Here is a 9843-nt window from a genome sequence, read left to right on the forward strand (position 1 = left end):
CTGGGTTCTTCGCACAACTTGTAGATCAAAGTCCATTATATGTAATAATCTAAGTTATACATAGGTATGTACATCATGATGATGCAATTTTAGGCACTATGTTTGCTAGATTGTTAAATTATGAAAGATAATAATCCAAAATCAAACGGTTTCTAATCCGACTGGATGTAGAATTTTTCTTCAAATCCAAATGGATTTAATACGAATAACATATTAACAATGTATTTATTTACAATTTTAAAGAATGTATAAACACTTAAATTAATAGTAAGATTTTATACAGTTTTTCTGTTCATCTCTTGTCACTGTTCCTCTATTGTGGCTTCTCCCTCTTTTTATTGGCGGCTTCCAGTTGTTTTCGTAATCGCATCTGGGCCTCTGGTGGCCATGATTTGAGCTCCTTGCTACCGCATGGTAGGCAATAGGTTTGGGTGTAATAGTAACTACAGGCTGGATCTTTGCAAACCACTTGAGAGCAAATGCAACAGTGGACTCCCAATGAGATGAAAAACTCTGGTTTCGATTGCCAACGTGGTGGTGGAGCCTGGAAGGGATCACGCATTACATAGGTATCTTCGCGAAATTCAATGCCCAGGGCAAAAGGCGGTTCGCGTCCATAATAGTGGACCATCTCCCTCATATCACAGGCATAGCAACGAAACTGAATCTTTGCAATGCGTTCGTCATCTTCTTCTGCTGTCTGATTGTCTGGTTGAGAATTGGTCGAGTTCGGTTGTAGGCGAGCTATTTCGGCAGCCTCTGTGTCCAGAGGCAACAGCAAGGAGTCCTCCTCCTCGCCGGGCAGAGATTCTTTTTGACTAGTACTGGACTGTTGATCCATGGCTGCAAGAGGAGAGAATCACACAATAGGGGATGGTACAGAGTATATCTGGGGGTCTTTACTACCTAAAAAATGTAACAATATTTATGTGGCTACATTAACAATTATAAAAGACTAAATTGATCTACTCTGAGGACGCCACACGTCGCTTGCTAGGCACATCGCTGGGCCACCACTCTGGACGCTCAGCAAAGCAACGATCGCCATCTACAGTCAGCTCCTGCTGGCCATTAAGAACCTGCTCGATGCGCAACAGGGCAACACCCCGATTCTGTGCATGACCAAAGACACGTCCCAGATTTGCCCCGGCAACGGATTGCACCGTATGATTGGAGCCTATTGGTGCTGTTAAGCGTATGGGCATGTATCGCTTCCGTATTACCCCGGAATGGTGAATGCGGGCTGTCAGCTCCTGACCGATGTAGCATCCCTTATTGAAGCTAACCCCATTTAGGAAATCAGCATTGGCCTCTAGCGGGAAGCACTTGCCAGGTGGCAACTCCTGGACACCTTCGCCTACTCCCAGCTTGTAACGCAATAATTGATAATTCTTATTAGCTGTTGCCGGAGTGGCGACAACTTCATTGTTTTGCCAGAAACCCTTTACCAGCTTGGCCCATTCCATGTCGGTGGGCGCCAGAACACGGGTGCCCAAACTCGGCAGACGCGGATCGGAAGCCACAAACAGCTCGGGTAGATTGTGTGTAGCATGTAGTAGTTCGTTATAGCCTTCATTTTCAGTGAAAATCACCCATGGCGAGTATTCATCATCCACGGAATCGATGTCGATCTGTTTGCGTACACGAAACATTCGTAAATTACGCCGGAATTCGGAAGAGGCATCTCGGTCACATTCCAGTAAATAGGTGTCCGGATTATTGGTACGATAGATAATGGTGTCATACAGCACGCGACCACCCTTATTCAGGAACAGACCATATATAGAGGAAGGGCCCTCCGGATGCTGCAAACGGGTTACATCGTTTGTGATCAGACCCTGCAGAAATGGGACGACTTCTGTTCCATGGACACGAATCAGCTCACGATCCTTGAGTTGCTCTAGTATAAAGGACCGCCGACCAGCTTGTGGAGCCGGTGCTATGTTCGGAGGATGCGACAAATCGCTCATATTGCGCCCACAGATACGCATCAAACGCAGGAACTTCAGATTTTTACAGATATTCATGCTGGGAATACGTTGATTGCAAAAGCGATTGATCCTTCCCAGTACAGTTTTACTTACCTCGGATTTTGATATAATCGAAAAATATTAGAAAAAACAAAAATAAAACTCGCTCTTACTCGGAATTTGTCGAAACGTTGTGAGAGAGAGAGAGAGACCTAGAAACAACTGACAGTAAGTTCAGTGTTGTGAGACGGCACAGTACTTTAATGGAAATAGGGGGAATCTTTTAAATTAAGTTAAAAAATTATTTTTAACGAATTAAATTAAAAATTAAATAAATAAAAAATTAAATTACAAAATGATGAATGTTCCAACAGTTAGTTAAGACGTTTTATTTATATTGCTTTAGTAAAATCTAATAATCTTATAAGGATCATCAAATGATAAATTTCTCGATCAAAGCAGTTCTCTAAAATTCAACTTGTACATTTCTTGGGGTTTGGAAGCGAATTTCCTTTCGGTGGTGAGACTAGTTAATGCTACATCAATTATGTCTTAGGCTTAGGGGCAATCTTTTTAGCCAGCGCCTGCAACTGATTATTGCTTTTCTTTTTCGGTTTGGCCTTGGACTTCTTAATGCCACCACTGCCTTCGACTTTGACTCCACGATATTCGGACTTCTTTTTACCACCAGTTTGTGATCCCTTGCCATTTTCTTGGGTCTGTTTTTTATCCAGCCGCTTCTTGGCACCGAGTGCGTTTTGTTTGGCTTTGGATTTCTTGACTGGGGGCGCTGATGCGGCAGCTGCATCCCGTTGCTGTTTTGCTCCCAATTTCTTAACTGAATAGCGCTCCACGTTGATGGGTCTATCGTCGATTAGAGTTTGATTTAACTCCAGGGCTAGACCCACTGCATCAGCATTCTTAAAGTTAACATATGCCACGCCCTGACAGCCCTTGGTTCCATCTTGTAAGCAGCGTATGGATTCAATTTCTCCACAACTCGAGAAAACATCATGTAACTTCTTTTCAGTGGCCGCTGGAAATAAAATGGATATTTGAATCAGGATATACTGATTATTTCTATATTATCTCTTACAGTATTTCAAATTGCCCACAAAAACGCAACGCTTGGCATCTGCGTCGCTGGCCGCTTTGTCTCCGTCACCGGCTCCCGTTTGGGTTGCCAGGGTAACACGTAAATGATTCTCTTTAAATTCAGTGCCATTGAGGGTCAATGCTTTCTGGGCCACCTCGGCACTTTGGAGAACTACGTATGCATTGAGGGATCCAGCAGATTTGCGTTGCTTGTGTTTAAACAATAACTTGCCTCCCGCTGTGCGCAGACGTATGGAATTTACTGTGCCGTAGGGCTCGAATAGTCGAATTATTTGCACGCGTTTTGTATTTATAGGTAAATTGCCTACAAAAACTGTGGCAGCTTCTGCGTCTGGATCTCTTTCCCTTTTGCCGGCACCTGTTGGAAAATTACAAGGATAATTTTAATTGCAGGTTTTTTGAATTATAGCAAATGCCGACAAACCTGGATCCTTGTTATTTCCCTTCTTGCCAGTCTTAGACTTTTGCTTGCCCTTGCTGGGTTGTTCTAGATCCCTCGGCAGCTGCCTCCTCTTCCTTCTCCTCTGGCTTCGCTTTCACCGCGGTGGCCTCATCTTTTTTCCTGTTGACTCCGCTAATTTCTGATTCTGTTTTTTCAATTTCTGTGCCTGTTTTTTGGCCTTCTTTTTCTCTATTTTGGCCAGGTCGGCCACCGTCAATTGTTTTGGTGTAGTTTCCTTGATAGCTTTGGCATCTGCCTTAACTGCGGCTTTCTTCGACTGCGCCTTCTTTTTGTTTATCTTGCCTTTTGCTATTGCTGGTTTTTTATTCGGTGATGACTTTAATTCATCATTTTCCCTGGGTTCGTTTTTAGTTTTCGCGGCTTTCATTTTCACACTTTTACCACCACGTGCGGCGAACGTAAACACAACTTTCTCTCGCCGTAATTTCTTTCTCTCTCGCCGTAAATTCTTGCCCTCTCGCCGTAAATTTTTGCCCTCTCGCTCTCGCCGTAAATTCTTGCTCTCGCCGTAAATTCTTGCCCTCTCGCCGTAAATTTTTGCCCTCTCTCGCTGCAACCACATCGAACCACATACAACATGTTCGAATATTACTCACGAACTCGAACATGTTCGCGCGTTTACTCAAATGTTCGAGCGGTTTACTCACGCGTTTTTAAAACGCTAGCGGTTTACTCACGCGTTTTTAAAACGCTAGCGGTTTACTCACGCGTTTTAGAGCTGGCAAACTATCGATAGTGGGCCCATTCGATATTTTTGATGTTTTAAGTGAAAAAACTCGATGTATCGATACTGTTGTTTATATTTGGCACTACTGTACATCAAGCTGTTATTGTTATCGCTAAAAAATAATAGCTATTAGCTAAAATAAAAATTATAAAACATTTTAATTAGAAATATTAAAATATGAAACGGTACAAGCAAAAACTTCGCGATGTATGGCTCCAGATGCCCGAATTCCGGCCATGGCTAAGGCGAAATCCCGAGGATTCCTACAGAGCGCATTGCCGCCTCTGCAAATGTGGAGTAAATACAAAAATTTGCGATTTGCGGGCGCACGCATTGACCAAGAAGCATATGAAATGGTTTTCAAATAATTCTACAAGTGCCCAAACAGTTAGCCAGGAACATAAACTGGCTGAAATGGTGAGCAAATATACATAGATACACCTGTCAAAAGTTATGTCTTATAATTTGTATTGCCATTAGACCGATGTGGAATACTTGGAAGATGACCAGATTGCCTATGAAATGCCAGCGAGTAAAAGCAAGCCGCGGCCTAAGATTATGAAGCCTGTGTCAGTTAAGCGGGACACTAAGTCACTTCAAGTGAAACGGGAGAAACGCGAATCTAGTAATCCCATTGATTACGAAGAAATCATTGAAAATATTGCTTTGTATGAGACCGAGCAGGTCGAATATTCCAATCAAAATTCTATCAAATCGGATCATGATATGGAGCATCATCAGGTGGACGAACATAATTTCGATGATAGTCAATTTGACGAGGAAACAACTGAAATAGAAACAGTCCAAATGGCAGAGGTAAATGATTTGATTAGCAAAGCTGTAACTGCTGCGGTTAAGAATCATAAGGACTCATCGCAAGTATTTGGTGATTTTGTCGCCGATCGATTGCGGCAATTAACCAATGAAACATCCGAGTTTACCAAGGACAAAATAATGCAAGTTCTTTTAGAAGCTTCTGCCTTGGACAGGGGTGCAAATTGTAGTTAAGTTTCTTTTAAAAACATTTATATTATGACTATTATATGGAGAAGTGACGTTTATTAAAACTAATACTGTATTTAAATTTCCGTTACTTTGCCGGTCTTTAAGCCATTTTCAAGCCATGATAGCCACATTTGGCTATTTAGGACAACTCGGGGAAACTGCAAAATTTGTTCATTTAAAAATTCTTAAAATTTAGCATTAAAAAAAAATGGTCGCGTTCAGAAGTGACGTGTGATCACAAGTCACGATGAGTTGTTAGGCGTCGAATGTCGTGACTAAGAAAAGACAATTTAAAAAATATTATAGAAAAAACAGTTTAACTTCTTGATTTTTATTATCTTCATAATATTTATCCAAACCATATTCCCAGAACAGTGATTACTAATGGTAGATAAATTCTTTAAGTATAAGCATAATAAAATGTTTAATTTGTATTTGTAATACGATGTCTGATGTCTTTTTCTAGAATAGATTATTTTTGATTAGAATGTAAAGTACTTCTAATGGTACACTATATATGTATATTCTTTAAGTTTTTCAGCAGGGGAGTATGTCATCTAGAATTAAAGTCACGACAATAGCAAATGATGCTATCACGTGATTTTCCTACAATGGCTTTGTTTTTAGCTATTTTCGTTTACAAATGGGCGGGTCACACTGTACAAATGACGGCTGAGCGGTGCAAATGCAAATGCAAAATAATATGGATGAACGATATTTAGAGCCACAATGGCTAACTTGGTGTCGCCTGTGCGCCAGTGATGAGGGTGAGGTGAAACTAAGTGATGACCCGACCCATGGAGAGTTTGTGCGGATGATTAGCAAATGTTTTGATGTGGAGGTCAGTATAAATGTGGAGATTTGCACACTTGGTCAGTAATCCACACAGATGGAAGTTCTTCTCTAGATGACTCTGGAGGAGCCTGAGCTTGGTAGTGTACTGTGCCATGATTGCTACACATTAATTAGCCAGTTATTAAGTTTCGCCGAGAATATCAACAAGGTTCAAGCAATATTCGAGCTATTGCGTCACACGGAAGCTAACGATCAGCTGGATGTGGCAGAATTACGGCGGCAGTACGGTTTGGCGGTGACACGATTCAAAGCTGAGCCTCCCGAAGAATACAGTATCGACGATAGTGAAATAGAGGATAACTTTAACACAGTCGCGGATGAAGATCTCGAAGAGGAGAAACAGTTTTCAGCTGATTATCAAGAGGAACAACCCAAAGAACCACCGCCAAAGAGGAAACGTGGTCGTCCCAAGACTGTCGAAGTTCTGACAAGAATGCCAAAAAATAAAATCAATGAAATGGACTTGCCTATTTCCAAAAGAGTTCAAAAAAAGACTGCATCGACAATCGATAAAAATGACATTGCCCATAGAACCTGCCAAATTTGCCAATTGACTCTCGGTACAGTTTCGGCGTTATGGAGCCACAAGTATCGGATTCATAGCAATCAGTCCAGATGCTACATTTGCGACTGCTGTGGCAAACAGCTGAAAACATTTACAGCTCTCAATGAACATAAGTTAGTTCACACCGAAGACCGACCATGTGTTTGCCCCATATGCAATGCTGGCTTCAAGAACAAGGCCCGCCTACGGGTAAGTAGTAGTAAATAGTCCAAAAAGACATCTACCTAATGGTTTCCCGTCATTACTCAGGTACATAGTCAGACGCATGGAGAGCCAAGCTTCCAATGTAATATTTGCGGTAAGAAATTGCAAACACGTGCCATTCTTAATAAACACAAGTACGTCCATTCGGATGAACGCCGCTTCAAGTGTGAGGTATGTGGCACCGGTTGTAAGAATTCTACCGCGCTGAAAGTCCATTTACTTAGCCACGCCGGCTTACGGCCTTATGTTTGTAAGTATTGTGGCAAGGCCTTTGCCAGCAATACCAATTGTCGGGCGCACAAACTGAAACAACATGCTGAGGAAGTGGAGCAGGATAATGATGCGGAATCCTCACGTATACCAGTGCCTACATTAGAAGAATTACGTGCAATGTAAGTAGTTAGTAACAGTTAGTAATTAAACAGGAACTCATTCTGCTTTTGTTTTTCACAGAACACGTGAAATGCCTAAAACGAAAATAGAATTAAAATGGACTAAATCAGATGACGAAGCGTTCATGGCAACTGCTTAAATATGTATAGATTAATTAAATAAATACTTATAAGATAGATAATGAATTGGAAAATTGGAAATTAACACATTAGTTTAATGAAATGCAACTGAAAACTTGAAAATTATGAAATTATTCAAATTTTCCCGCCTTTTAGCACACCTATAAGTCCACAAATTGACACTTACATTAGCATGGTCACACTGGATCAAAAAAAGTAAACAAATTAATTTTTAACTGGACTGACGAATTTTTTGTTTTGACTGAGACCGAGACGGGGTATTGGACTGATGAGCTACAGCCACTGGCTAAATTGGTGTCGCCTCTGTGCCAAGGACGATGTGGGTGGCAATGTGAAGGTCTATACAAATGCGGACAAATGGGGCCAGTGGGACAATGTCTTGGTAATGGCCATCCGGCGATACTTTGAAGTCCATGTAAGTTTCCATGCGACCGCTTTTGAAGCTCTTGATGATGATGTCCCTCTATTCTCTGACAAGCAGATGCGGTTGGAGGATGATTTGAGCAGTGTATTGTGCACCGAGTGCTACACTTTAATAAGCGAATTGATTGACTTCTCTGAGCACGTGACCAAGGTTCAGGCAATATTCGAGATATTGCGACGCAATGAAACTGAGCCGGGCAAGCCATTGGATGTAACTGCTTTGCGGCAGCAATATGGTCTCGGTGCAGATGACTGGACTCACATAATCAAGCCAATGCCTGGATTGTCCTTGATCGAAAACCAAGAGGATGAAAAGCCCACCTCGCAATTGGATGAAACCAAACAGGAATTTATCGATTTAGGTGATAGGCAAATCGGCAAAGACATGGATGAGGACAGCCGAGCTCATAGTCAGATTGAAGAATTTGAAGATGTACTATTGGCTGGCCCCACAACTTTGAATCGGTCTGATGAGTATTCTCCCGGGAAAGATGACATTAAATCAGAAATAGAAGATAAACCAAAGTATTTAGAATCATTTTCATCAGTTGATAAGGATGACGACCATGAAAAGGATGACAAAGAAATGGTGCAGATGGAATTGGATAAAGACCAAGGAAAAATGTCTACAAAACGATGTCTAATGGAATGCCGTAACTGTGGCAAATCCTACCGCAATCGCGGTTCATATGAAAAGCATTTGGAACAGCTTTGCCATAGGCTAGACCGTAAGCCGCCCAACAAGATAGACAGGAAGATTGCCTGCGATATCTGCCACAAGGTTCTCTCCTCTGCAGCGGCCCTTAAACTTCACAAGGAGGGCATTCATGATAATGCCAAGCCTTTTATTTGCGACAGTTGTGGTAAGCAACTAAAGACTATTACAGCTCTGAATGAACATAAACTCGTGCACACGGAGGATCGCCCATTTCAATGCGATGTGTGTCAGGCAGGCTTTAAGAACAAGGCACGTCTGAAAATTCACCATCAGATCCATGAGGAGCCACACTTTGAGTGCGATATTTGTGGTAAAAGGCTGCAAACTCGTCGCACATGGAACATGCACAAAGTGGTGCACAACGAAGAGCGCAAACTAAAGTGTGAGGTTTGTGGTGCCCTCTTCAAGCGCTCCAAGACGCTAAAGACTCATCTTTTAAGCCACACTGGACTGAGACCATATGTTTGTCAGTATTGTGGCAAAACTTTCGCCTGCAATGCAAATTGTCGTTCCCACAAGCTGAAGAAACACCCAAAAGAGGTGGCTCTGGAAGAGGGTGAGGGCTTATCCGCTCGTTTGAGTGTGCCCACACTGGAAGAGTTAAGGGTTATGTAAGTATAACTTATCAAATTGAAAGTAATCGATATAAGTCTATAAACCATCTTTCAGGACACAAAAAATCCCCAAAGATGCTTCTTGAGAAGCAATTTTCCGCTAATTATCAAATAGAAAACATTAGTACTAAAAATAAGTAGTACTGGCAAAAGCAAAAAATAAGTAAAAGTACTTTTGTTACTTTCCAAATTGCCTAAAGAACTCAATAGATCTCAAATTTTACTATTCTAAAACGAGTATTTCAGAACCCCTTTTCGTTACCAGTATCATTTCTACATTTGTATAAATTTTATCCATGAATCTCCTCATCAGTGTAAGGACTCCAAAGGATTCTCTTGATGCATTTTTATTATTTGTTAGTTTTTAATATGTTTTACAGCAAAACTGTTTTAATAATTATACATACATACATACAATTTTACGATTTTACAAATTTCAAAGTTATGATTGTATTCCAATTTGGTTGTTACTCTAAATAAAGTAAATTCATAGAACAACATTTTTTAATGCTTTTCGAATTTTAAATTGGATTCACTTTTGAATAAAAACAAATTTTTGGATAGTTTTTGAATTTCGAGTAGCAGATTCTTTAAATAGAGCTGAACTGTTGGGTAACAGCTGTTCAAAGTTAAAAAGAGTTGGCAGTCCT

The 9843-nt window shown here is 41.0% G+C and overlaps 6 protein-coding genes across 7 annotated transcripts; 3 read left to right on the forward strand and 3 right to left on the reverse strand.

Annotated features, from left to right (window-relative positions):
- Positions 1-195: 195 nt before the first annotated feature.
- On the reverse strand, positions 196-2178 carry LOC137585545 (cysteine-rich DPF motif domain-containing protein 1). Its single transcript, XM_068301348.1, has 2 exons — positions 2144-2178; positions 196-843 (listed from the first exon to the last, which is right to left on the reverse strand). The coding sequence occupies exon 2, from the start codon at positions 839-841 to the stop codon at positions 314-316; it is 528 nt and encodes a 175-aa protein (XP_068157449.1). The 5' UTR covers positions 842-843; positions 2144-2178; the 3' UTR covers positions 196-313.
- LOC137585542 (putative transferase CAF17 homolog, mitochondrial) lies at positions 707-2238 on the reverse strand. 2 transcript variants are annotated; one of them, XR_011033589.1, is made up of 3 exons: positions 2085-2238; positions 907-2028; positions 707-843 (listed from the first exon to the last, which is right to left on the reverse strand). XR_011033589.1 is itself a non-coding variant. In XM_068301345.1 (2 exons), the coding sequence occupies exon 2, from the start codon at positions 2025-2027 to the stop codon at positions 966-968; it is 1062 nt and encodes a 353-aa protein (XP_068157446.1). In that variant the 5' UTR covers position 2028; positions 2085-2238; the 3' UTR covers positions 875-965. The 2 variants fall into 2 exon arrangements, 1 of the variants encoding a protein (XP_068157446.1); XM_068301345.1 differs by lacking the exon at positions 707-843 and having other exon boundaries at positions 875-2028.
- An 80-nt stretch (positions 2239-2318) lies between these two features.
- LOC137585930 (RNA-binding protein 34) lies at positions 2319-3981 on the reverse strand. The gene is made up of 3 exons (XM_068301963.1): positions 3625-3981; positions 3067-3444; positions 2319-3006 (listed from the first exon to the last, which is right to left on the reverse strand). Exons 1-3 carry the CDS (start codon positions 3914-3916, stop codon positions 2516-2518), a joined length of 1161 nt encoding a protein of 386 aa, XP_068158064.1. The 5' UTR covers positions 3917-3981; the 3' UTR covers positions 2319-2515.
- Positions 3982-4364: 383 nt separating this feature from the next.
- Positions 4365-5722, forward strand: LOC137585543 (uncharacterized). Its single transcript, XM_068301346.1, has 2 exons — positions 4365-4693; positions 4757-5722. The coding sequence occupies exons 1-2, from the start codon at positions 4454-4456 to the stop codon at positions 5282-5284; spliced, it is 768 nt and encodes a 255-aa protein (XP_068157447.1). The 5' UTR covers positions 4365-4453; the 3' UTR covers positions 5285-5722.
- A 211-nt stretch (positions 5723-5933) lies between these two features.
- Positions 5934-7658, forward strand: wek (weckle). The gene is made up of 4 exons (XM_068301343.1): positions 5934-6122; positions 6189-6890; positions 6951-7297; positions 7359-7658. The coding sequence occupies exons 1-4, from the start codon at positions 5967-5969 to the stop codon at positions 7435-7437; spliced, it is 1284 nt and encodes a 427-aa protein (XP_068157444.1). The 5' UTR covers positions 5934-5966; the 3' UTR covers positions 7438-7658.
- Positions 7613-9569, forward strand: LOC137585537 (zinc finger protein weckle). Its single transcript, XM_068301341.1, has 3 exons — positions 7613-7853; positions 7920-9190; positions 9249-9569. Exons 1-3 carry the CDS (start codon positions 7707-7709, stop codon positions 9277-9279), a joined length of 1449 nt encoding a protein of 482 aa, XP_068157442.1. The 5' UTR covers positions 7613-7706; the 3' UTR covers positions 9280-9569.
- Positions 9570-9843: the final 274 nt, after the last annotated feature.

Source organism: Drosophila tropicalis, unplaced genomic scaffold (assembly GCF_018151085.1).
Source record: "Drosophila tropicalis isolate 14030-0801.00 unplaced genomic scaffold, ASM1815108v1 contig_878, whole genome shotgun sequence".
NCBI lineage: Eukaryota > Metazoa > Arthropoda > Insecta > Diptera > Drosophilidae > Drosophila > Drosophila tropicalis.

Excerpts from the sequence above, each read along its gene's own strand:
- LOC137585545 (XM_068301348.1), bottom strand. The coding sequence starts at position 841 with ATGGATCAACAGTCCAGTACTAGTCAAAAAGAATCTCTGCCCGGCGAG.
- LOC137585542 (XM_068301345.1), bottom strand. The coding sequence starts at position 2,027 with ATGAATATCTGTAAAAATCTGAAGTTCCTGCGTTTGATGCGTATCTGT.
- LOC137585930 (XM_068301963.1), bottom strand. The coding sequence starts at position 3,916 with ATGAAAGCCGCGAAAACTAAAAACGAACCCAGGGAAAATGATGAATTA. Across the intron at positions 3,445-3,624 it reads AAAGATGAGGCCACCGCGGT|GTGCCGGCAAAAGGGAAAGA; the intron begins GAAAGCGAAGCC and ends ATTTTCCAACAG. Across the intron at positions 3,007-3,066 it reads TGTGGGCAATTTGAAATACT|CGGCCACTGAAAAGAAGTTA; the intron begins GTAAGAGATAAT and ends TTTTATTTCCAG.
- LOC137585543 (XM_068301346.1), top strand. The coding sequence starts at position 4,454 with ATGAAACGGTACAAGCAAAAACTTCGCGATGTATGGCTCCAGATGCCC. Across the intron at positions 4,694-4,756 it reads AACATAAACTGGCTGAAATG|ACCGATGTGGAATACTTGGA; the intron begins GTGAGCAAATAT and ends TATTGCCATTAG.
- wek (XM_068301343.1), top strand. The coding sequence starts at position 5,967 with ATGCAAATGCAAAATAATATGGATGAACGATATTTAGAGCCACAATGG. Across the intron at positions 6,891-6,950 it reads AGAACAAGGCCCGCCTACGG|GTACATAGTCAGACGCATGG; the intron begins GTAAGTAGTAGT and ends GTCATTACTCAG. Across the intron at positions 7,298-7,358 it reads TTAGAAGAATTACGTGCAAT|AACACGTGAAATGCCTAAAA; the intron begins GTAAGTAGTTAG and ends TGTTTTTCACAG.
- LOC137585537 (XM_068301341.1), top strand. The coding sequence starts at position 7,707 with ATGAGCTACAGCCACTGGCTAAATTGGTGTCGCCTCTGTGCCAAGGAC. Across the intron at positions 7,854-7,919 it reads GGCGATACTTTGAAGTCCAT|ATGCGGTTGGAGGATGATTT; the intron begins GTAAGTTTCCAT and ends TCTGACAAGCAG. Across the intron at positions 9,191-9,248 it reads CTGGAAGAGTTAAGGGTTAT|GACACAAAAAATCCCCAAAG; the intron begins GTAAGTATAACT and ends ACCATCTTTCAG.